The sequence below is a fragment of the Polypterus senegalus genome, chromosome 14 (assembly GCF_016835505.1).
Source record: "Polypterus senegalus isolate Bchr_013 chromosome 14, ASM1683550v1, whole genome shotgun sequence".
NCBI classification, from domain to species: domain Eukaryota; kingdom Metazoa; phylum Chordata; class Cladistia; order Polypteriformes; family Polypteridae; genus Polypterus; species Polypterus senegalus.
In genome coordinates this window covers 57,254,705-57,282,331 of record NC_053167.1, presented here as the reverse complement: position 1 = coordinate 57,282,331, position 27,627 = coordinate 57,254,705, and the positions used below count along the sequence as shown (strand labels likewise).

General features: G+C 38.1%; 1 protein-coding gene across 3 annotated transcripts in view; it reads right to left on the bottom strand.

Annotated features, from left to right (window-relative positions):
* The window catches only part of nol4lb (nucleolar protein 4-like b), a 296,901-nt gene that overhangs the window by 15,360 nt on the left and 253,914 nt on the right, over positions 1-27,627 (bottom strand). For 2 of the 3 annotated variants that reach the window (XM_039735086.1, XM_039735089.1), the window contains 3 exons: positions 6,659-6,978; positions 877-1,062; positions 125-313 (listed from right to left, as the gene is read on the bottom strand). In XM_039735086.1, coding sequence (XP_039591020.1) covers positions 125-313; positions 877-1,062; positions 6,659-6,978 — 695 coding nt within the window. The remainder of the gene's footprint in view (positions 1-124; positions 314-876; positions 1,063-6,658; positions 6,979-27,627) is intronic. The other variant, XM_039735087.1, reaches the window with a different exon arrangement.

Genomic DNA, 27,627 nt, shown 5'->3' with positions numbered 1-27,627 from the left:
TTTCAAGTCCCCTTATTAAAACTATACAGTTTATAGATAATATCAGCTACTGGAATGTATAAAAAATCGTCTGGTTAGAGGTTTTGGTATTCATCTTAATAAAGCCTTGTCTCTATGCAGTTACCTCCATGCCATTCTTCTTCATTCTCCTACAAGATTTAAGGTATGTGCGGATGCGCTTGCGGGCGCGCTCTTGAAACTCAGGAAACTGCCGGCTGCATGACTCAATAATGGCTTGGATCTTCTCTTTTGGCTGCTTGGAAATGGGCACCATGCGGTCAAGGTTCTCATCGACAAACAGGCGGACAAACATCTGAAAGGCCAAGAAAAGAAGATAAAATTTAGCTGCACTGCTCACTGCCACAAGTTACATATTGTACACAGAACACCAAGAATTAGCATGTTTAAAAGGTACCACTGATACTGGAGAGAGGTTCATACACCCGATGATTCAAAAAGATAAAGAAAATATTTGAGGAGTATGCCATTCCCTGAAAAAGCTGGCATTTGTATGACAAAATCAAACTAATTACTAACAATATAAACACAAAGTAAGTGAGTGTTTTATGCTTGCTTTTCATTAAAAATATTTAAAGAAAATGTTTTTTCTTACTGCTGTCAAACGTTTGGAAGCAAAATAGTCACACAGTGCACAACAAAATAGGTGAAGGATTCATTTAAATAGTAAAAGCAGAAGTAACAACAATATAACAGTGCTGCATGCATTAAACAAGTCCATAAGTGATCATCTGAATCCAGGGTTTCACTAAGGAGACACCAACACTAGCATTTTTGCCTAAAAGCTCACATGTAGAGACACAAGCTGTGTGGCCATTTTAGGAAATGACAAAAGAATGACAGGATCTCAGTCCTCACATTGAACGCTTTCAGCCTCTCAGGGTCCATTCCTTCCGAGTCGTTAATTTTGTCGTTGTCCTCGTGATCGTCGTGCTCATCATCGTCGTCATCTGCTGTGGGTGCCCGACTTACTGACAGGTCCTCTGGACACAGGCTGACCTCGGTCTTGATAGAATCATAACTCCCTGAGCTGTATGGTGGAGACTGTGCAGACAGAGAAGAGGTGACATGAGAAAGGTGAGAAGTCATTCTCATCATTCAGTTGTACAGAAGCAGATTTGCTTATTTATGATTAAAGATACAAACGTTTCCATGGAATCTTGGACAAATGCTGAAAAGAGATAGAAAAAAAAGTCTTCCAAGGACATTCCTTCAGGATGGCCTTTATTTCACTGAGCAAATTCAACAGGCACTTTAATTTGCTCAGTTAGATAAAGACTTTGTTTTTTATTTCATATGCAGACTGTTGTGAAAATTCTTCCTTAAACTATGGAGTATTAAATAGAAGTAAAGATTGCTCTTTAAGAAAATGAAATTATCTTTATACAAACAATTGCTCTTTGTCAGGGTGAGAAGCGTAGCTCATGTTTTAATTCTAGAAACTCTGGCTAATAACAAACCTTATGTCTACTGCAGTTAGAGACGGTCAGCGTTTGAGGGCAGTCACTAGTGGAACCTGCAAGCAGTGCGAGACCTCGTATGAGTGAGGCTATCGTGTGTAAAACCCAGAAACCTCCGGAGCACCAAACAAGTGTACGACTGGAGAAATTACAGGTATTGTAAGCTGGCTCAGTGTTAGCAGCCTTGGTGGCAGGTTACTAATCTCCCCGCCTAGTTGTCATTTTAAGAAAAGGCCATGTAGCGATGTTGATGATTGGTACCAGAACTCCGGGTGTGTCTGCAGCAAAAAAAAGACATCAACCAAGAGCCAGGACATTTGTATTCAAATGTCTTTGTGTGCTTAAATTTATTTATACATATTTTATAAGAAAAGCACACTTTCTATTTCTTGGTTTTATTATGGGTCTGCAGAGAGACAGAAAGGGGCTAAGAGAGAGTAGAGTGCACCTTTCACTGTTTATGTATATTTGTATTAGAAATGAGTGCTGGCTGGCTGTTGATCTGCGTCATGCCATTTTTTATAAATAGCGCATCAAACACAAAACCCAGAACAACTCAAAAGACTCCTGATAAAAGACTTTTCTAGAAATATACACTCCTATGCTTTGTGTTGGGTTGTTGGAAACCCAGGAGAGGACTTTTGAACTCAAGATGCCCAAACATGCCAATGAATAGCCACTAGAGAGAAGAAAGGGCAGTGAGTTCAGCAGACACCTCTTTCACTTAAAGACCCCTGGAAAAGGTAATCCTTGAAAATCTCAATCAGGCTGCTACTTTGATTGGTAAACATTCTGCCCAAGAAATGACCCCTGAGGTGATCTAGCATTAAACTAAACCCTCTTTTTTTATTAAAAATCTATAATAAAATTCATGAAGATAAAAATATGAACCTTCATGTAAAAGGAGCTGAGACAATCACATAGATATAAGAAGCCTGGGAAGAAGTTTATTAAAGCTGAGTAAAACAAAACTTACTTGTGAGTGACAGATAAACTATCACATTTCAAATTCATAATTTGTGACATTCAAATCATTTCACACTGCCACTAATGTCCGGTTGGAGTCTGGACTCCACCATGGCACTCCAGTGCTGAGTGTCCCCAACTGTGCCAGTCTTGCCAGTTTCTTGGCATTATGTGGCAGCAGGATGGCGAAATAAAAAGCAGCACCATCAAGGGTGACTAACGGAAACTGCAAGCATCTCTAAAAGCCTTTGTATTCATGTTTTTTTTTTATTAGTTTCGTTTTATTGCTTTGGGGTACTTTTACCTGTGCATTTTTGACATTTTCAGTCTCTTCTGAATACTTTTTATTTTAATAAACATTGTAACTTCGTGATGTTCGCCACACTCTTCACGGCTGCTACTGTTATCCACATCAATCTGACTTTCTTTTGGCCAGATTTGTAATGTGTTGTTAGACACAGCTAAAAAGTATGGACGCCCAGCATAAGCTGAAACAATGAGTAAACGATTTTCTTTTTTGGCCTTACTGACATAGTGATAGTTATGGTCAAACCTGCACACATTTCAGTCAGCCAGGCAGTGGTACATGCAGTGTAATATATTGGTGCTTTGGGTAATGAGCTCCATCTTTCAGTGATAAGAAAAATAAGAGAAATCTCTTACAATATAAACCTTTTAATTTTTAGAGACGACTGTGGATGCATTGAGACAGCAGGAAAGTCGCTCTGATCCCGCTGAAGTTTAGACCCTAATAAATGCTGCACCCCTCATCCTCACTATCTGGTATAATCCATCTTTCTTCTATAAGATCTTCTTAATGCTAATTTCTGCTATTCCTTATGTTGCACTTCTGTTATCTTGAAGCTTTTCATTACACTTTTGTACGCACTGTCTATTCACTCTGAAAAGCACTGCAGTGAATGACGACAGATTGTACATTATTCTTTGTTTCAATTTGAAAATGCCAAGCTGTTAACTTTTTATTGATGTCTTAGTCTTATGATTCTAAAAGAAAATTCTGTCCAAAAACCTTGAATGTAATTTGAGCGAGTGCGTGTCTCTTGAGGAGAATTTCTGCTCCCACTTTCCACTTCATTTTGGAAAGTAGGGTTTACAATTCACACTTTCATACAGTATAATTAGAACCTTTCTGTTCCTTTATACTCTATATATACCAACAAATCACTGTACATATGCACTTTACGTTTAGAAGTAATTACAGATAAAGGAGGCATAATGGTAAACAGTCATTGTGTTACCCTGTAGTGTTGTTTTAAGGAGTAAATCGGATCTATTACTAAATAAAGCAGAAGGTCCACCTCTTATCTGCTATTTTAAAATGTCTCGGCACCAGTCTGCCTACTATCTACAGAATCATTAATTGAGTCACCTTTTTGGAAAGTGTGAAGGCATGCTCTGGCTGTATATCGTGCCTCAAGGACGCATACAATTCTGCATGCATCACACGCACTCATTATCCCGTGACCGGGTATGTGTTCACATTTGATGATTTAGTGCAGCAATTGTGAATTACAAATCAAATTTTTATTCAACAAGCTATTCTTGGTGCACTCCTGCATTGCTTTTAATAGGCAACCTGCCATTTTCTTCACTCTTCCACATTACCTTTAATTCTTACAGCATTAAGTTAAGTTTGTTATTCACAAGCAGAATTTGATCATAAAATAATTAAATCATCCAACACTGCATGTACAATACAACTAGGAAAAACATATTTAAATTCCCAAGTATGTAATGGAACACATATTTCAGATTTCCAGCTAAATTCAAACAGCGTAATCACTGGGATCCAAACCAGTACTCGGCATGTTCTGAATTCTCCCCGTGCTGTTACTGTGAAAATGTAAATAAAACACCATAATGTGTTTGATTTTCTATTCTGTACTTTTAGAAAGTGAAGCAGGCTCACAGGAAGAAAGATTGATTTTTGAGTACATACAACACCAAAGCACTAAGCTTGACTAATACTTTTGGCAAAAAGTACAAAATATAGCCTTTATGACAATTTTATGTAAGATTTAGAATTTAGAATTTGCCAAATCACACTTAGTCCTTAGACCTGTGATGGACTAAGTGTGATTTGGCAAATTCTAAACTTGCATAGAAGAGTCAGTGGACCATGCAGATAATTAGCCAGCGTTGGCTCCCCTGCCTGCTGCCACCCTGTACTGGGGAACTGGGAGCAGAAAACATAAGGAGAACTCCCTGTCTATACAGAACCCCATTTACAGGAACCAAAAAAAAAATAGGAACAAAAATACTTTGAAGCCTTGTTAAACAAATGAAATGGAAGTCCATTGTCACATAATCATAAAGACAAATCGATAAATAAAGGGTGCCTCATTAAGCTTGGTTTCCAGACCCACTGAATCAGCGTTTAGAGAGCAGATCCATGTTAGAAGTGACTTGTGTTCTTATACGTACACGTACTAACTCTACTTCACTGCTGCTAATATATCTAGACTGAATGTGCAAGTTGCTTCTGGGACAGGTTTAGAGATCTTTAATTGTAATAGGCCCTCAGCATATTTTGCATATATGACCACTTGTATTGTCAAAGTTCTTTTGAAGTTGTTTTCTAAGACTGCTAGAAGAGTTAGTGGTATGGATTTAGTTGTTTCCCTTGCATTTATTTAAATCAACAAATGAAAGAATGCAGTTTTTTGTATTGAGAGAGAGGGAGCAAAACAACCTTATTCAAATTATAAATCTCCTTACATCATTTGACACAATAAGTTTAGAAATGAGCCATTGTTGTAACTAATTGTCACTTGATAAAAAATAACATTCTTGCACTTGGGCTTATAATTCTATATGACAGTCAAAAAAAAAGCCCTCCATATAAAGCCACTGACTGACAGCACATTTCAGTGACTGGTCTCTCAATCAATGTACATCTAACTATCTTAATTTTCTGGAAGAATATATTTCACTTAGAAAGGCAATTACAAACACACACAACATTAATAATAAGCTTGACATGTGCTTTCAGAATTTGTAGATAACAGAAATACTTCATTGATATCTGCAAAGCATACAATTCTTAATTCTCACTTTTTTGTTTTCGTCGAGCTGCCAATTGACTTTCACGGATAGTCGTTAAATAAAACTATTATATGTGAGCCTTGCCTTATAGTAATAGAATTAGTTCATGTTAAATCATAATGTATGTATATAAAATGATGATTTTGTGAAGGGTTTGTTTGGAGGGGCACAGAATTATCATGTTATGTAACATCTGAACTCGGCATATCTCAGCTTTTGTTTTTTTTAGGCAGCGTTTCACTGTGACATGCACTGTTTGTTATTTTATTAACTATGCTTAAAGAATAATCTTCCCTTTCTTTCTCTTTGATTATTTTTTAAATGCAGCAACCACATTTGACACTAAGATTTGTTAAAGACATAACTGCACAAGACCAAGTATGTCACTACAAGACAGAAAGGCTCCAGGTTCACAGTTGTACAGAAATTCAAGCTATACGAGTAGAAGAAAAAACTGCAGTGATAGAAAAAAGTGAGCAAACACAGTGCAATATGTCTATTCTCTCTGTGCTAGAATGTTTCTTTAGTCTCCCAAACACCCTACAATGTTTGTGTTTAACTTCAGATGGCTTCAGTCTGCACTGTTCTGTGCAATGTGATGTGTATTGCAGTAGTGACTTAATGTTGTGCTAGCTCCACCACCTCATGGATGGATTCTGTTTAGTGACACGATGAGGGATATCTGTGGATCATTGATTCTGGAAGCCGTACATTCATCTATTAAATTGTGACGGGACTCCCTAGTGACTGTTAAGTGGTACAATGGCCGCCATACCTTATATTTGAAAGCATTTTAATTGGATGGGCTCAGTTACACCCAACATCATGGAATCTGAAATGCAGCCACAGCTCAGAGATTATCACATCAAAACCGGGCTGATGTTCTACTGAAGCTGTGAACTTTAAAATGACAGCCATATTACCTGCACAGTGAAGCACAACTTCTGAACCTTGGCCTTAATGAATGTGAACTTGGATTTCTTTGTTAGTCAAGTCTCCCTGGGAGCACAAAGTCCCTTCTTTCTAAAGCCTTTCTTTTTACAAAATACACAGCTTACAAAGACAAATGGAGCTAAACCTGGATTCACTACAGTTAATATTACCTCATTCTATTCTGACAGATCTGTAGATAAGATCGTGAAGCCTACCTTGCTACTGTACTCCCTCATTTCTCTGTCTAGTCTGAGCTCTGTGGTTGGCTTTGCTGCATACTTGGTGCGACTGCGGAGACCGTCTGGAGCATCTGTTTGGAATGGAGAAGGAAGGTGGCTAGGCTGAAGCCTTTCGCTGAGATTGACAGGTTGGTCCTCCGAAGATGAGGATGAAGAGGTGGTGCTAAAATCTAGAGGTGCTACAGTTCCATTTCCATTCACCTCTGTGTAGTTGCCATCATCAGGAGTAGTAACAGGAGCTGATGTGGTCAAAGCAAGAAGGCCATTCCCACTGCCACTTTCAGATGATGAATCATCTAAAAAAAACAAAAAAATAGTAATATTAAACAATAAACCCTGGCTCTCATCAGTGCTGTACACAAGTTTTAAAAAAAGGATTACACTGAAATGGACATGACTGCATTCTTTCAGTTTTTTTTTAAATAAACATTATCCTTTTTTTTGAGAAAAGCAAACATCTCCTGCTGTACCATGTGCAGAAGAGATTTTAGCCATGATGGCATCATGCAGACAATCCATCCTTATTCTTCCACATTCAATGTTAAAAAAGTGAATAATTTTAAGCAGGCATTTACAAAGGATCAATCAGTTCCTAGCGGCCTTGTCTGTGGGAGTGCAAGTATTCCTTTGTTAGTCCAGTCTCCCTGGCGCGTGGGAGCACAAAGCCCATTCTAAAGCCTTTTCACAAAATATCTGGCTTGCAGGCAAAGGCAAAGACAAGAGGTACTTATTTCTGCGGTGTCTAACACTGTGTGGTATTTATATAAATATTGGAGACTTGATTGAAACATCACTGCAGTGGATTAAAGCTACTGATTTGACAAAGATTAGATATAATGAAAGAAGAGAATAAGAATACCGGGGTGGGGGGAAGAGGGGGGCAAACTTTCTAACAATATCTACGAATAATAGCTCAGTTTACAATATTGCTTTTGTGGCAATGAATTCGTATATGGCAAGCCTTGATAATTACAGTATTGCATGCTAAACTGACATGGCACACTTATCTTCTTAGACATGGCAGTAATGTGACAAAGGTGACCCTGCGTTCACCACACACTGGAATGATGTGTAATTTAAAGTCACCAGCCTGTTATATGTATGCGAGCGGGGTGTCAAGTGTGTCCTAATGGACTGGTGTCCCATTCAGTGCAGGTCCTTGCCTGGGGCTGATGTTGCCAAAGAAAAAAAATGGATGGGTAGATATAAAAGTAAACACATTTCATAATTCTAACACTTATTTCTTAGCATTCAATGTGACATTGCAAGCTGGATAGTTTTTGTATGGAGGGGTATTTAAAAAGTAATCCTGCTTTGTCCTGGCGAGGCTCATACTCCTTCAACAACTGCTGTCATAAATTAATTGAGGGCACCAGTCCAGTCTGGGTCCAGTCTAGTCAGTTCCCAGTTCTTGGACATTTATTGTTCATTAACATGCACTGCTTGGACTACTGTGCACCAGATCACTCGAAATCCAAGGCTCTTGCTCTTTACAATGTTCACCTTTGGACTCTGGAATTCTTTTGTGATTAATTTTGTGCTGACAGAGGGCGTTTACATGCACACATAAAGCTAGGATAAGGTGAGTAACTTGGCTAAGACAGAATCTTGGTTTCTTAAAAATTCCTATTTACAAGTGCAAGTCCACTTATGGAGTTCTTCTTTGGTAATATTCTACAATATCATAAAAGTAGGCAGGAAAAAAAAGATGAAACATCACAACAGTGAATACGAAAACAAACATGGAACCTGTGTCTTCTAAGGTTGTGTTGCTGAGTTTTGCACAGTACGTTCAACTTATAAACATAAATTTAGTGATTTCTGAAATAGAGATTATTTCAATCAAGAGAAGGAAAATTGGTATCATCTGACCATTGCCTCTGGCAGTCTTTGTGGACACTTCCACCATTTTCTATCAGCAGCTGCTGGAAGAAGACTGGTGGCCATGGACATGAACAGGCGAACAGAGTGAAACAGACATGTGCAGTCTACAAAATCTTTAACTGTAACCCGGTTGAGGGTTTACATGAACGCAAAACTGGGTTAACTGTGGAGAAATCTATATGTGTTAACACAGTTCTTCAAAGATCAATATCCTGGTTTCAATACCAAGAAGCAAGGATATACATGGCATTTTTGAAACCGGGTTTCTTAACCGGGTTATTAAAGCACATTAAAATTCTTTCTTCTTGTAAGCAGAACTACAATATTTCTTCATTTTATAGTATGTTGGGGTGAAACAAATGCAAATTATAAAGTGAATTAAATAACTAGCTGAAGAAACTAAAATGGGACAACACAGTTGAACAGCAAATTATCATTTCCACATTAGCAGGCACTCTTTTTTTGGTATAAACTCAGGTGCTTATTTGATGTTTTCTGAGAGCTTCACTCCAAACTGCTAGTCATTTCTGCTAACTCTTGCTATACTTTGTTCAAGACAGCAAAAGTAGAGCTTAACATAAAAAAAATAACAATGTCTAGCAGCAGGCATGAAGGGATAACTTGGGATTCATCTCGCCCTTTCCCAAACAGGATGAGGAGACGTCTCTTAAGGTTCACATCACACTTCCAGACCTCTGGGCTTAGCATCAGGTTATGGAGATTTAAAAGACTTGTTCATCATCTTGTAATTTGTGTCCCTAACCTTCCTGACTCTTATAAAGGACAAAATCAGGACAAGTATGTATGTACAGTATCTCAAAAAAGTGAGTACACCTCTCACGATGGCCAATACCATACAGTGAAAGGTTTAACAGGACAAGTTCCACTCAGAACAGGCCTCGCCATGGTCGACCAAAGAAGTTGAGTGCACATGCTCAGTGTCATATCCAGAGGTTGTCTTTTGAAAATAAACATACGAGTGCTTCCAGCATTGCTGCAGAGGTTGAAGGGGTGGGGGGTCAGCCTGTCAATGCTCAGACCATATGCCCGCATGCACACTGCATCAAATTGGTCTGCATGGCTCTTCTAAAGATGATGCACAAGAAAGGCCACAAACAGTTTGCTGAAGACAAGCAGACTAAGGACATGGATTACTGGAACCATGCCCTATGGTCTGATGAGACCAAGATAAACTTACTTGGTTCAGATGGTGTCAAGTGTGTGTGGCGGCAACCAGGTGAGGAGTACAAAGACAAGTGTGTCTTGCCTACAGCCAAGCATGGTGGTGGGAGTGTCATGGTTTAGGGCTGCATGAGTGCTGCCAGCACTGGTGAGCTACAGTTCATTGAGTGAACCATGAATGCCAACATGTACTATGACATACAGAAGCAGAGCACGATCCCCTCCCTTTGGAAACTGGGCCGCAAAGCAGTATTCCAACATGATAACGACCCCAAACACACCTCCAAGACAACCACTGTCTTGCTAAAGAAACTGAGGGTAAAGGTGCTGGACTGGCCAAGCATGTCTCCAGACCTAAACCCTATTGAGCATCTGTGGGGCAGCCTCAAACGGAAGGTGGAGGAGCGCAAGGTCTCTAACATCCACCAGCTCCGTGATGTCATCATGGAGGAGTGGAAGAGGATTCCAGTGGCAACCTGTGAAGCTCTAGAGTGAACTCCATGCCCAAGAGAGTTAAGGCAGTGCTGGAAAATAATGGTGGCCACACTAAATATTGACACTTTGGGCACAATTTGGACATTTTTCACTTAGGGGTGTACTCACTTTTGTTGCCAGCAGTTTAGACATTAATGGCTGTATGTTGAGTTATTTTGAGGGGACTGCAAATTTACACTGTTATACAAGCTGTACACTGACTTTACATTGTATCAAAGTGTCACATCTTCAGTGTTGTCCCATGAAAAGATATAATAAAATATTTACAGCCTGGGCCATCTTTATGTAGAGCAACAATTGTTTTTTTTCAGATCCTCAGAGAGTTCTTTGCCATGGGGTGCCATGTTGAACTTCCAGTGACCAGTATGAGAGAGTGTGAGAGCGATAACACCAAATTTAACACACCCATTCACACCTGAGACCTTGTAACATGGCGGAGTCACATGACACCAGGGAGGGAAAATGGCTAACTGGGCACAAATTGGACATTTTTCACTTAGGGGTGTACTCACTTTTGTTGCCAGCAGTTTAGACATTAATGGCTGTGTGTTGAGTTATTTTGAGGGGACAGCAAATTAACTGTTAACTGTTAAAAGCTGTACACTGACTACTTTACATTGTGTTACAGTGTCATATCTTCAGTGTTGTCCCATGAAAAGATATAATAAAATATTTACAAAAAGTGAGGGGTGTACTCACTTTTGTGAGATACTGTATTTCTTGTTCAAGTAAGATCCAAAGTCCATTTAAACTACAAGCCCACACAAGAAGAGCTTCTCCCTGTGGTTTTGCAGACATGTCCAAACCATTAGAGATTTTTCCCTGTTTTTCCAGCTTTTGGTCTCCCAGTTTTCAAACTGAACTCTCAAAGGTTTTGTCTTTCGAGTGTTGCCTGTCCATTTCTGTCCTGAATCGGTTCTTAGTGGGCTGAGGGTGGACATCTCAAGTAATGGTCTTCTACAAAACATGCATGTTTGACAACCTAACCCAAGTTTTCCTAACAAGTAATTAAAATCATTATTTTTGTGATAAGTATTTCAGACTTTCCTCTGTAATGAAGAGGGCTATGTATAGTCACAATTATTTTTTACATCTTAAAGTTTATACATAGCTTCTGAGAATAAAAATTTAAACACTCTGGCTATCCTGTAGATTAACTTTCAATTATCATCCTATTAGAAGAATTAACTAACAATATTACATGCTTTAATAATAATAATACATTTTATTCATATAGTGCCTTTCCCATGCTCAAGGCACTTCAGAGAGTCTGAGAAAGAACAGCAAGCATATATAACATTGAATGCAAATGTTTCCTGAATACAACACTAAAACAGATAGATACAGGACATACAAAAGCATTAAACAGAATTAAATCAGAGTAAAATACTAAATTAAATTAAGCTTCACAAATAATTAGTCAATTAGTACAGACAATTAGGTTAACACCCGATAAAAGGACTATTTTGCTTTCATTTTTTAAAGAAGATGTTTTGGCCATTTGAAATGATGCAGGAGAAAACTTTGGATACTTAAAACTGTTTTCCTCATGGAAGATTCTGAGATTCTACAATCTGGGGTGACAAGCTGGGTGTAAATAATAACAAATAATTGCACTATATTAACTCAAAAATGCCTGCCACCTGCACAAGTCCACTATTTAGCAATTAAACAATATTTTAAATGATCATTCCCTTTTTACCCACATAACGCTTTCCTGAAAAACTCCTCTTGAGGCTCGCACTCAAAATTCAAAAATATAGCCACCAATAATTTCTAGGTGAAAAAATTCATGCGTTCCCAAGTCCCAAAACTGGCAACCATGTTTCCTAAAATAACACTGGATTCCATTAAAATAACACAATGACTTTAGCAATTAATAGTAACAAAACACACAGTTTACCAGCTCACATTAAGCTTATTCATTAAGCAAACAAGGTAAATATATGATACTCTTTAAAAAAGGCAACCAATCAGTAACTGCATGGTAAACGTCAGAAAGAAAGCTGAAAATGAACAGAAGAGACAGCAACTGTAACATCAGTACTGTGGTCTGCTAGGTGACTGCAAAGATGATGGAGAAGGAAAACAGAAAGATGCACAGAGCTCTTCAAAGTCCATTTCTGGATTGCCATTGTATTCTGCCTCTTTCTTTTCCATTGAAACAGGAGTTAAAGGCAACAACCCAGATATGGCCACAGTAGCAGGTGTAGTGGCAGGTGGTTTAACTGCACAAAAGAGCAACAAGGCACTGGCCTGCTGAGCTTCTCCTAACCTTCCTTTTATACAGCCATCTTTAATACCTAATAGAAGATGCCTTAATTGCAAAGACAAAATGTTGTACCTTGAAGAGATATTAGATGAAACCTCCTGTAAATGTAAAACTTTATAAGAATGGTGTGTCGTAAGGTATGACCCTTAAGAAGTAAGGGCTTTTGAATTACCTATACATTTATAACAAACAGGAGACACTCATTTGATTCCTGTGAACAAACTGGTAAGATGACCCATCATGCTGACTTTTAAGACAATGGTGTTTAAATTATGTAAGGCTGGGCACAGACAGCTCTCAAGTACAAAACTATGAACTGTACCTGATAGGCAAGTGCCACTGTTTCCAGGTTTTAAGTTATCCTCAGCCTCAAAAGGGTTACAACTAATGATCGGAATGACAAATTACAGCAAAATTATGGAATACCATCTGCAGATTTTAGACACCAGAAGCCCAGGTAATCATCTGCCTGAAGTCCCCAAAGTAGAGACCGGAAAGGACAAAGAAGAGAAAACCAGTAATGTGGACTACAAGGAAATTTAAGTGACTCACCTTTGTAGGTCTTAATAGAAAAGAACGTGAACCTGAGACTACGGAACAGGCCATTACTAAATAAAACACTTGATGCTGAATTAAATCATTTACTAGACATAAAGACATGGACCTTTCAAAAGCTAATCTGCTTTTACTGTTCTGTAAGCAATTCCGCCTAAACTGAGGTCCAGTATAAAACACAAAGCAATGGCTTTTGGGCATCACGGCAGTAGACTTTTAATTTCATTTAACAAAGGTGGATGTCGGGATTTAATAAACTACATTATTTATACACATCTCTTTATCCTCTCTAATAACATAATCTGTTTTGTATTTTGAAATTGTCCTCACTATGATATGTGACACAGTATATAACAAATCAGTTCTCTTTCCTTGTGTTGGTGATAACATAATGAAACATGAAAGAAGCTGTGCACAATTGGATTAACAAATAACTGAAAAGGATTTTCATAAATTGGCACTAAAAAGCCAGTGAAGCAATGAGAAAAGATGATATGCTGAAAAATGGGAAAATTAAATTAACTTGTCTGTTATTAAAATATCTGGCCCTGTAATCAACTGGCACTCTGTCTGAGGCTGGCAGAATAGGCTCCAGCCTCCCATGACTAATAATTTGAATTAGGTGGGTTTGAAAATGGGTTTAATAAACCAAAAATACCTTTACTATATGATTTAGAGACAAAGAAATATACTGTAGATAGAAATTGACATTTCATGAAGCTATGCAGTCAATTTATACCAATTAAGGCATGTGCAGACACCGCACCGCTCCCTCCCCATGTCGTAATGAAGTAATGTAAAGCGTGATAAGCAAAACATAGAATCGAATGGTTCTTGGCTAATGACTGCTGATGTTTGAATTTGAAGAGAAAATGAAAGGCACCTTGGTCCCATTTGAACTTACAGTCCTAAAATGTCTTAAAAGAACATTTTGTAACGGTAAATGCCTTTATATCCACATAAAGACTCAGAGCGTTTTGTAATTTACAGGCAAGTTGATTTGTTTGCTTTTAGATCTGCACATCATTTAACCCTTTGTTTCATCTCAGCAGTCTAGTTTGTTTTTGAAATTAAGTAATAAGCCATTTTTTTGTGCAAGATTGGGAGTAAAAGCTAATTAAAAAATACCTGACTGCAGTCAACAGCTAGGCTGACACAATCTGTGAGATCAAATGTAACAAAATCAATATAGGTTAAGAGTATTGCAGTATTATTCATCAAGGTATGTATTGTATCCAGATTATTTTGTTCTTTTTATACTTAATCTTTGTGAATGCAAAAGGAATGTATTTTAAAAATACCTGTATAACAAGGGATACTGCTTTTAAATGATCAAATATGGTGCACTGGTTCACATAAAGTTATATGGTAGAAAAGAGCTTGTCATATACTTAAAGCAGGAACTTGTTGGGTGTTCTATACTGACATTCTTGCCTATTGGTATATAATTTTAGCATCAACTACAGTCAAATGAAAAATACATTAATTAAATTGTAATGTATCTCTGAACTAAATTGCAGAATATATTGTAATACGCTAAAATAAGCTACAGTGTTGTAGGACACAGTGGGCATTACCCATTCTGCTCTGCTGTTTAATGGCACAAAAAGCCTGTTAAGACAGCAGATTTAACAGGGGTGCAGACATCCAGCTTCATTCACCAAATCTCCACTTGTGTTTCCAAGTAAATGGCTAAACTGCAGTGCATACTAATCTCAGCCCTGTACTTCATTCAGTAACAAAGGTGTAAATCAGAGTTGAACTGACATCTCTGCAGTGGCCCCTTCATGCAAGAAGGCACCAAATGTGTCAACTTTGATGAACAAAATAACAAACCTATGAGCAGGCACTGGTTCTATAACCGGAAGGGACTCAAATCCAATCACCAGAGGTTACACCTTCCTTTAAAACAAGCTGTATTCATCTCTGAGCTTTCTTCTTGCCCACACTTGGAACTTAAAAGTTGATGAGCTGCTCACCCTTTGTGGACCAGAAAGTTGAGATCCACTCTGCGAAGCCAAGCAATGTACCAGTGACGGAGTCCATTCTGAGAATACCTGTGGAGCAGCCATTACTTCAAGAAGGGAACTTCAGAATCTAAATTCCCGTGGTATAAAGAGTAATGCTTTCCCCTACGAAGCTGCAGAGGTGACCTGAGAAAAGCACATCACACCATGAAGAGAGTGCACTCCTGCACAAGCAGAATTCTCTGCTTGAACCTGGAGCAACAACTGCAACAAATGCACACAACATTGTGCATCATCCTTGAATGCTTGGTATTGAAAAACTGTTTCTCAGTGTCAAAAACATATCTGAACTGTAAACACTAAATAAACGGTCAGCCTCTTCTGTGCCTTTTTGTCTCACTTCCTGCCTTCTGTGTCAGTATACATGCAGTTATCATATTTCTATAACCCTTCTGTTATCAACAAATTGTGTTATTCTGTTTTTTTTAATGAGTGTCTTTTAGTTGCCTTGCTATCAGTCTACCCACTACAGAGAAAGGTTAAGGAAAAGCAAGTAGGGGCCTTACCCAATTATTTCATTAATTCTATTTCCAAAGGTAAAACCATTAATTAATTGACTAAGTTAATATTCTCTTCCTTTTTCCTACATTATTTTGCCATCCCTGGGGGTGGGCAGGTTGAAATCGCTCCTCTTTCCTACATTTACTTTGTCACAATTGTGTAACCAAGTTAAATTCTCACTTTCCTACAGTATTATTTTAAATAATGAGCCAAGTATCATAATATCATATTGTGGTGTTCTTGTCAACATTAATAACAGGATAGACAGACAGATGACACACAGACAGATAAAGATAGATGGCACTGAGAATGAGACTATGCTGGACATGTCCTCAAACTCTCCTTTTTAGAACTTACTTAGTAAAGGGTCAAAGACCAAAGTGTTTGTGCTCCTGACTTTGTCCATCTGCATGTGGAATTAACTTGATGTCCTTTCATGGATTCATTTTATAAATAAATGTAGGGCCGATTACTGCACTTAGTGTTGCAGCCCTTCTTATAATCACAGCTAATGCACATTATACTAAATTGTGTACATTAATTACTTAGCCAATCAGGTCTTCAGCAATACATATGCTAATTAAAATGTACAGATTTCACTTAAAAATTGGATTTGGTCTTATTCTACCTTATAATACAAGATTATATTTCATAATTAGTAGCCAGCTCAAGTCACCAAGGTAACAGAATCTCTTAAGTAAATACAAAACACAGCTTGCAAACTGCAATACCTTATTCTATTTTTAGAAGTATGGTGATAAAGTTCATTTTAAATTCCACAGTGTAGATATTACACCAAACTGTATGATTTACCCCTCATATCTGTTGTTTTTTCCAGCTCACAAACAATTGACAAGAGACGTCTCTCACATACACTCATCCCCATCCTGTCCTTTGTTCTAGAAATCCATCTTAAAAAGTATAGGGGGTAGGAGAATTAAAATACAATGTGACAATATTTCTAAGCTTGAAGAAGAAATGTATTTAAAAATTATCAAAGTGCTTTCTTTTACCAGCTTGAGTCGAAGCACATCAATTGCTTAGTATGGAAATGTAAGCTGGGCTGCCTTGAGGTGATACAGAGTTGGGCTGTAGGGGGTCTCAATTGGGACTATTTACAGGAGTCATTGTGCCTTCTTGGTCATTTTGAGTGTAACTGTAGTGCTGCTGTCCATGTGTCTGAACTAATACTATTTCAAATTGCTTGCAAAAATGATGTTGTGTTCAGTATGTAACTAGTCTCTTCCAATAATGTAAGTACTTCTGTATATGATTTCATTCTCTGCTTCTTCTTATAAACCACAATGAAATACAACACTCCTTTGACCAGATATCCCCCTAAAATATGAATACATCACTTGTAAAACTACAAGTAGCCACTGACAAGATTCTAGCAAATAAAAACGGATGGCAAGAAACACACTACTCTTTCTTAAGAGAGCAACGACTACAGTGTTGGATTGAAATGTCTGACTGGATTAAGGGGTGCATGCTTTTTAAATTTAATTTCTAAGAATGGACCTGACTGCCCCCCTTGCTATTTACCTCACAATGTTCAATACTGGCACTAATTGTATGGGGGGTGGGACAGAGGGTGACCTGATCTGAGAACAGCAATGTATTTATTAGAGTATAAAAAGTATTCATGCGTACACAGTAAAGATAGCCTAATTCCTGCCAGCTTCCACACAAATCCCCCTCAGGAAGCCCGTATTGGTCTACAGGGGATGAGCAACCCAATCACAAATCCTTAAAGGAGCAGTGCAAGTTTCCTCCAAGCAGCAGTGACACAATGCAAATCAAGTCAAAGTTGAGGGTTGAACTACAGTACTCAATATCAACACAACAAGCTATGAGATGTATTAAGTTTACATTTAAGGAGAGGGAAATGTAGTAAACTTGCATTATTAGGAAATGTTTCAAGGCAATTATTTTTTTTAATTGACTGTTCCAGTGCCTCAGTAAGCTTTGGCAAACTCCCACTGTGCATCTGACACTGGCCTTCAGCACAAGTAATGAGCATCTTAAAGAGCTCTAAAGGATAACATACTGCATTTAGTAGAGATGTCATCCACAAGCATAATAGAACACTTAAGTCACAATTACACAAAGCTGACAGTCACTAAGGTATCAAGGAACTAAAGTAAAAATATTGCATTATCTATTTTATGAAACTTTCTGTTTCTAACAGAGTTCAAGGTGTTGTTGGAGTCTGCCCTGGCAGTAATGGACATACAGAAGTAATTCACCAAGAGAGCCAAGGCAGAGTTTCACATCAATGTAAGGGGAACAGTTTTGAGGAGTGTTTTTTTAACTTTAATTTAGGGTTAAACGCTTTTTCATCTTTTGTTTTTTTTCTACATACAACTGTATTTAAATTTTACACCTTTTTTATTTTTTGTACTGTTAACTATTTTGTATTTTTAAGCACACCAGGTAGGTATCTCTTAGTCGCTCTTAGTCACCTTCACTGATCTCTAGGCTTCATAGAGTACTTGTGAACATCTAGCTAACCTGTGTAAGACTGGGCATTTAACCATTTATACAAATTAAAAGAGCACTGGCCCAGGCACTGACTCCAGTAGACTCGCTCTGAAAACCCTCGTCATGAGGTCGTAAAGCCAAGACTACGCCACATGACTCCCTGCCTGGCACTGCAAACTAGTTGCCAAGTAATTAACAGCATTCTGATAGGTCATGCAAATCTTTTTAAACCAAAATATCTGCATCCATCTCTTATTTTCTTATTAAGCTTTTACTGAATTCAAATAGCTTTCTGTATTTAGTGTCAATTTATGCTGTCTGTTCAGCCACTTTAATTACTTTCATGCAGTTTTTTTTTTTTTTTTAATACAATGAGCAAACATCAGACTCCTGCAAAGAAAGAGGGGAAGACCACCTATTAGCACCTGGTCTTATTTCCTTCATGGCTCTGTGCTAATTAAAGCTCGCAATCTTAATAATAACTGCTAAAGCAGAGCAGCCGAGCTTCTCTGACCTGCTCAGAATGACCACTTTAAGTTAAATCCAGCAGTCTGCACTTGTTGAACACATAAATGGCAACAATGAAAAATGAACATGGCCACTCAAGGCAACCAACATAGATGTAAAAAGAAAAAAGTAAAGCTTTTGGACTCCCTTCTCTGGCTGAAGAAGCTTAATCTTCCTGATACGCTTTTACTAACTGGATTGGGACCTCCCTCTTGGAAATCCTCTATTAACTGACAGAGTGCAAATTCAAGGCAATTAAATAAATCAAGATTCATCAGGCCATGAAATGCTGCTCCTTGCCTGCTGTCACTCCTTGAAAACCTCATTCCACATGCAGGCTTGCCAGTGAGTTTTCAGCTCCCACAAAGATCTGGAACAAATGTAGCTAGAGTGGAACTGGATTTTTTATGCATGGACAGAACTAACAATTGTTATTCAAAAACAAAGTTCCGTCTTTCCTTTTTAGTTAGCCAAAAATTGGATCCATCTTCAATTGTTCCGTATGTGTGTATTATTGTATGCCTGATGATCATGCACACAGACACAGCCTCTTGTACAGACCCAACTAAACTGGCCAATATTCCTAACCTGCACATCTCCATGACTTCAACAGGAACTGGAAAAGCCAGAAAAAAATAGACACATACAGATCCTGAAAACTACAAACACAATGATAAATATAAAAAGGCTCATAAAAGTACAAATCCAAATAGGTTCAATTACTGAGTGACTCTCCCATGCATAAGTCAATTGTCTAAAGGACCACTTACTGAACCTGACACACCACCCAAAGACTGTGCTAATTGACCATGTACCTAGAACACCACACGGTGTCTTTCTAATTGATTGTGAAACTCGCACAAAAGTTAATGTCCCTGCTGAAGACTGGCAACTACTTTGTGAAAAATAATAAACTACCTAAAAAAGATATGTAGACAATCCTTCAAGCCTGATAGCCACTCATTCTTCCATTTTTTTCAATTCTGCATTCTTTTCAATGAGTAGTGCAAGGTAGTAACGGACCTGTGACAGAATATTAAGTCACTAGCCCACTCTTACACTCACTCATATTTGAAATGCCCCTTAGCGAGACATAACATGAACCTGAGGTACTTACAGAAGGTTAACTTGGGACAAGGAGAAAATACAAAAGCTTCATGGAAATTGCAAATGTGCAAGAAACAGTAACTACAATTACCTGGACAATCACGTAACACTTAACTGAACTGCAAATTTAATTCTTTACCTGTCACTAAATATGAATTTTGTTAACACAGTTAGATATTTTTTTCAAGTAGTGTGTATATTGCACACAATGTGACTTTCACAGACAAAAAGTCTAAATGATTAAATAATGGCAATGACACCAAGAGAATGAATGAAGAGCAAACATAGACTGGCGTATCCAAACTAAGATATGGAAGCAACAAAAGCCTGAGGATGTTATCTTAATGATGTTTTCATACTCTCACTCTTTCTGTGTTGCAAAAGCTCTGCAGATTCCTTCACTCCCACAGAATTTGCTTCATTCCTCTAAGGAGAGACACGAAAATAAGGCAATCTGCAGATTTTCGAAAGTGATGGTGACCCTTTTAGCCACTGGGCCTTCACTCAGGGCTTTAATTGCTCTATATGGTGACCTTCTGTATTGAACCAAATCTCAGATGGGATTCCTAAGAAGCACTGGTATTGTACAAAAAATCATTGCTAAACCACAATTTGAGTAAAAGAAAATGATGCACTAAACCAAGTACAACTCTCCCTGCACCCCCCACCACGGAATCGTAACAATTAGATATCAATGAAAAGAAATGTAAAAAGGCTACTGGCTATCAACCAGATAGACATTCAACTGTCAATGCTGCCTTGCAGCGACCACTCCAGAGTCTCTGGCTACTAAATCTCGGAATAGTATTATGAGACTCATTGCTGACACATGCTGTATGAAAGGATCAGTAGGATTCCATTTATTTCCAGGATTAGTAGAGTTTTTACATGAATACAACTAAGTGTCTATGGCACACCTCTCATAGCACATGCTTTCTGACAGGTTTTGAACTAATAGAAAGCTTTTACAGTGATTTTCAATAATTTATGTAGGCATTACAATTTGTGTAATGTTTCACTTTATAGAGTCTACCTCTGGGAGATAACACATTATCCGTTCGAACACTGCTCGAGAATCCATCGCTTGCTTTTTGTAAGTGCTCTACTCTGAATAGTGACATGTGGTTGCACTGCGCTTTTAAAGAGGGCTGAGAAGGCTCTCTGCACAATAAGGATTTTTTGCATTTCAGTTCTAGAAAGGGAAAGACGCAAGCCTCTTCACTAACAAGACGTGGTGTTACGTTTTTTCAAAACATGCCAAGTTCATTCATTCATTTTCTGAACCTGAACCCCGAGTTTAATCCCACTGAGCAAGTGAATGGACCATTAAAGTTATGACTGCCAATACTTTGTCAGGACCCGCCATCAAGACTAGGATCAGTGGCTTTCGGAGTTACACAAGGCACTCAAGTCGGCCTGGCATGAGATGGCTGCTCTGTTGGCTCTGAGAAGACAAGAGTCAAGAGCCCCTTGAGTGGATTGTTTGTCCACCTTCTCCCGAGTCATTTCAGTACCATGAAATTCAATATCTTGAATAGTTAAAGAATATAATCCAGGAGAGAATGGTGGAGACCAAGGCCCAGTAAGAACAGCATTACAACAAACACTGACCAGAGAAGAATCCCCCTTTCCAAAAGCACTCAACAAATTCACAGCTAGCCTTATACCAATATGATTTGGCCCAGCTACAGTGATAAAGCGAATATTATTACCAAATCCAACTCCAGTTAGTGAAGAAGTTATAATACACCCATGCCATGTGACCAACATGAAACCCTACTTTGGACCAAAGAGGAATATGGGGATGGGGAATCACAAAGGTCTGTGTTATTCACCTTTGCTGTAGATTTAACATTGTCTTTAATTGCATGTGTAAGCATATAATGTACATTTGTACATACGTTTGTAATTTCAAAGGTCATGCTACACTTGAGGCAGACAGGAATGGACCAATTAAAATTACAGATCTAAGGAAGTGGTGGTAAATCTTACAAGGAAGTCACCTTTTAAGAGGGGAGTGGCTGGAAGGAAAAGAAGAGGCAATAAGATCAGGAAAATGACAAGAAGTGCGTGGAAATGTGACCTGCCACATCGGGACCACCAGGTCAACCCAAACTTGTATTATAGCCTGATCTGTTAGGGGTCCTGGCAAAGCTGAAGGCAAACTGGTAGGACAAACTCATTTTACTTGGCAAACCACCTCAGGAGCACCCCGTCTGTTCACTTGGCGCAATATTTACAGTTGGCAGTTTTGCTGCCTGGTCACTTTACGGACTGTAATCCATGATTTCAACAGTTTATTATTGCTGGAGCTGTGGGATTGTTTTGTTTGTTTTGTGTGGAGTGATATTTATTGTTTATTAGGAAATTATGTGAGAACACAATGAGTTTGTGAATAGGTATGTGTTTTTTGTCATTAACATGTTTCTATTTTTATTTACCTTTCATATGTGACATTTCCATGTAGTCCAGTGTACATTACATGGTCATTCAAATGCAGGGTCACAAGACACCATTGTCAATCCCAGCAGCAGGAAAACCTCTCACGTTAAACATGTATTGTCAGAAAATGTCCAAAGCCTGAATAAATTTGAGCGGACACTGTGGCATCAACCTAGTGAACTAGGGTACTGCATACTGGGACAGTGTGCAGTTTTGACATTTTTTCTGTATATCCAGTAAATCATTTATTAACAGCAAATGGAATATCACCACATTTCAACATTACAGACTCGCTTTAAGGATAAAGACAACGTGCCTCAAGAAGATGGCAGGCCTAACAAGGAGTGCAGCGGTTCAAAAATCTATTACTCCGTAACTAATTATCATATGAACATGTACTCTATACCAGTTTGTTAAGAACGCACCGTTTTTTCTTCATCTTACAAATGCTCAATATGTGCCCTTTGTGTCACACAGCACATGTTAATCCTGCAGTCTGATTCATCCATTCCAGACCTTTTGTAGTACATCACCGTTGAAGGTTGACACGGCAGCCACAATTTACTTCCTTAAGTGCCGAAATCTGGAAAAAATATTTATAGTAACTCTAGAATTAGGTTTATATGTGATAGTTACTGAGTAACACATTTTTGAAAGTCTAACATTTTTGTAATCATTCTGTATAAATACTTTTCCAGCAGCCTTAGGCTAACACTTGGAAGCCTCTAATGATGCACAAGAATCTGTGAATCAGTACAATATGGAGGTCAGTATGTTTCACCTTCTTTTTTGCTTGCAGCCCCATATAATTTAGTCATTCACAATGGCACTCAGGGGCTTTCATTTCCCTCTGGAGAGAAGCCCGTTAACACACCATTACCATTAAGAGATTAGCTATTTACAGCAATAACCAAATTTTATAGAGAGAGATGTGTAATTGGCTGATTTTTAATTCATGACAATGACCTCAAATTAACCACCTTCCCATTGGGAAACAGCTTGTTTTCTCACTCATTTCCAAAAGCAGCTGCTGCTTCATGTAGAGTTATCATCAGTTGCAACTTTCTTTGAATATTTTATTAGCCTACAATCAGTTCTTCCAAAAATCTCCAAAATCTACGTAAGAGTACTGACAGAATCAGACGGCCACTGCTGAAATTTCTGTGGCACTTTGATATATGAGATTATTTAATAGGCAAGGAGTATATGAGAGCGGGCTTGTCTTCACCAGTTAAGAGACAGCCCAAGGTTCACTTCCTCCCTGCAAATCACAGCCATGTAGTAGTAGGACTGAAAGAGACAATCTGTCAAATCCTAAAAATGCATTATACCCACGCGACACCACAAGTGCAGAGAGCAGAGGCTCATGGGACCCAGGCGAGGGATGAGCCAGTAAATCAATATTTTTGCTCATCTTCTTCAGGGAGTAAAAAAAACTTAAAGAGACAGAGACAAATTATTTAGCCATGCTGCCTTTCAACGTGATACCATTCTTAAAAATATAAAACAATTGCTGTTTGAATGTTATTACAGAATACTAAAATCAAATTAAAGCAATAAAATACAGGAAGTCCTATCGCATCATGTAGTTTTAGTTTTTGCTGCAATACAGAATAAATTGTTCTAGCTAGCCAGATCATCCATAACGGTGGCTTTATTTATAGGGTGACTGCTAATACCTTAGTAACATGATAATGACAAACATCCTGTCCGATGGCTGCAGGAAACTGTACAGAACCAACAAACACATGTTCTGTGCTTTTTTGTGACCATTTAGCACAAAGGAACTCATTGACAAGCCAAAGACACCAATCTGCACTACCTACAGAGCTAGCAGGCATATTAGAATGCAGATAAACAAAAATGGCTTAACTGCCCAACCCAACAGGACAAGAGGCTCTCCCGGTGCTGCCCTCAGAATAATGTCTGTTACTGAATGTACAGCGACAGTCACAAACAACACTGGAGACCTCCTGAGATGAGTTTCAAAAACTATAGCTTACTACAAAAGCAAGCAAAACCACCACGCCCCACTTCTACATTTTATACCATCAAGTATGTTTCCAGAGAGTAATATATATTTGTTAACGCACAAAAGAATTTTTACCAAAAAGCATGTAATATTACAAAGAATATAAATGCCTAGTAAAATCTGAACCTTAGAAAATGTCACATTCAATGAGCTGTTGGGAAAATTGAAGTCATGATGGCAAAGTGGACAGTCCTGCATGTTTGATCACCAGCCTGCTGAGTGACTGTGTGGAAGCTACATGTTCTCGCTGTGGATTTTTTAGATGTATCACACTGCAAAAAAATGCATATGCAAAAATCAAACCAAAAAAAATGTAAATGGGAGTTGTTCTGCTTTTATTTAAGCAAAAAAATCTGCCAATGGAGTAAGCAAAATTTACTTGACAAGATTTCTTAAAGTTAAATAATCATAAATACAAATTTTTGGATAAGTCAATAATTCTTACAATAAGGAAAACAAGGTACAATATCATGATATAAATATTTTTCCATGTGCTTAGATTTCATTTTTTGCAGTGCAAATCTAAAGGTTCAATGGAAACTGTAATAGACTTTGGTATGAATGTGGGTGTGCAAGACTGGCATATTATCAAGTGCTGGCTCTGGATCTGGGCTTGATGTGCTCATGGCTTTATAATGGAAAAAAGCAGTTTCAGAAAACCATTAGGCAGAGGCTGCACACATTGAGAATTCTCGTAAACGAAACAGTGTTGTGAGACTAGTGAAGATCAGGAGCTTGGCACGGGTGAACCCAGTATCCCTGTCAGCTCAAAGTGCATTAACTCAGTTCACTTCCTGACAAATTTATTGTTTGCATGTTCTCCTTACATTTAGGTGGGTTTCCTCTGCAGATTCTCATTTTACTGTTTGCTTGACTGAAGACCTTACATCGCTTAGTTCTAGAGTTGTGCATAATCAAGCCAATGCACGAACTGAACTAGCATCAGCATGTAGGCCCTAAAAATGGGTGGTAGGATGGCCAGTTATTAAATAATCACTCTCTTTGTTAAAATGGTGAAATATTTACTTACTCTGAACATTTCACAAGTATACTGGCAGTAAATAGTATTTGGTGGATTTGGAAAATATTTATGGGAGGACGACAGCTCAATACTGGATAAAGGCTTTTGTTTAAAGACCATCTAGCTTGCTTTGCTGCTTATTCTCACGTAAACATACATTTACTGTATTTAACGCCTCAGCCTGCCACAGCTCTAAAAATGAAAGAATACAAAAAGGCATGGATAGGGCATTACCAAGTGACGTCTGCTACTGATGTCCTTGATATTAGATTAGAAGTTCCTTTCCTATCTGTAGTCCATTAGTTTCATCATGAGAACTAAGATGGGTCTGGCACATCTCAAATTATAGCCAGTACATAACCATGCATTTGTTTTCCATTGAACTTTGTAAATATGCATGGGTCTGCTTTACAGAATAGGCTTATGAAAATAAGCAGAACATTTAATCTCATGAAGATAACTGAATATCTCGTTTTGTTAAAGAAATAATTGTGAAAATAAGCACTATCATTAATGCTGTTTTTTTTTATAAAATAGACTAAGGTTTTGTTAAAGAAATAATTGTGAAAATAAGCACTATCATTCATGCTGTTGTTTTTATAAAATAGACTAAGTTTTCCACATGCACACCTACAAGGCGTTTTAGCCTTGTTATTTAACTCAGTAATTCACTTCTTGATTCTTTCCACTAGCTGGCCATGGCCAAGAATGGACTCAGAAAGTTCTTCATACAGACCTCTGAATATTTGGTTACAGTGACAGCCATGACAGTTACATTCTGTACTAAACATGTTATCTCTTGCTTTGTGAGATTTGTAAATACTCTGCCAATTGCATCACCTCTATGTCTATTCACGGCAAATTCCTTTTACTTTTATACCTAGTTTGATAGATTCCTTTCAACTTACACATCATTTGCATCCATCCATCTATCCATCCATCCAACTCTACTTTTCAGGGTCACAAGGGCACCTGAGCCTATGGTGCAGCACTGGGTGCAAGGTGGGAGCGAGATAATGAGATTCCATTTCATCACAGGGCACAGAGAAGTAAATTCATATTGAAAACTGAAAGCAACAATTAAAACATACAATTTTATAACTGAGTGCAACACTAGGCTCCAAAGTAGTGCACCTCACCTGTCACTGCCATTAACCTCATCTACTGAATGCCATTTACTGTCATGTTTCCAATACATTCACTTCACAAAGTACATTCACAGACCTCACTTGGTTTTTAAGACAATGTGCAACTGGCTTTATTAAAGCTGGTTCCACCTGCTGAGATTTCTGTGGTCCTGCTTTCAGCTCTCAGCCCTCAGCCTATCCACTGTCCGTCTGTTGTCCGTCTGTTACAGTATGTTTCCCAGTCTATGTGGGTCTTCTTCCATTACCTTATTCAGTTTACTCCAGCACATCCAACTGTAAACTGGCCCAGTACGAGTAAGTGTGGGTGTGTGCACATGCCGCCTAGGTGTAGGCAGTATGGACAAAACTGCTTATAATTGGTATAATTAAACATTCTGATGGGTTTTGGTAGATAGAAGTATAAAGTATTTGTATATTCTTTTCAGAAATGCTTTTTCAAAAATTATTTAACAAATATGGTAAAGATTAATTGTGCGCACAGGTTCTTCAAAATACTTAACACTCTGCTGTTAGCACATGTTCACCTGTCCAGCTTGAAGCAATAAAAGTGAAGCTTGTCTCATTCATTCAGGCCACCACTGAAGAAACATGGGGCCAGGCACAGCTTTTTATCTACTTCAAAATGACAGCTTTAAACACATACATATTGCCAACCCCACGTAATTAACTACAATTTTTCAGATTTTTTTTATGGATAACTAGAGTAGCTGACAAAAACAAAGCAATAATTTATTTTTAAAAAGTTAAAAGGTTAAAGGAATGGGAGAAACTGAGGAGGCATCAAAAATAATTCAAAAAAATTTGGACAAGCTTCAGAACTGGGCAAACACTTGGAAGATGCAGTTTAATGTAAAAAGTGCAAAGCCCTACACATGGGTGATTTAGGGGTATATGTTGTTTCATCATTTAACACAACATGCAGAAAAAAGTGTGAGCGACTTTATACTCAAGATACACTAGATAGACCACATCTGAAGTATTGTTGGCAGTTCTGGCCACCATGCTATGAAACACACAGCATCATTTGAAGCTGTGCAGAAGAGAACAATTTGGTGCATCCCAGGACTTAAGAACATGTCCTACTGTGACAGACTCAGAGTTTAACCTGTCTTTCAAATCCTCAAAGCTAATGATAAATAAAGTAGATCCAGCAGAATTTATTGGTGAATCATATACACGACAACCAGTGAAAATTTAAGTGGAGGTGTACTTGGGACCAAAGCCAGGAAGCACTTCTCTAATTCACAACAGTTGTGGGAATCTGTAACAAACTACCGATACGTGTAGT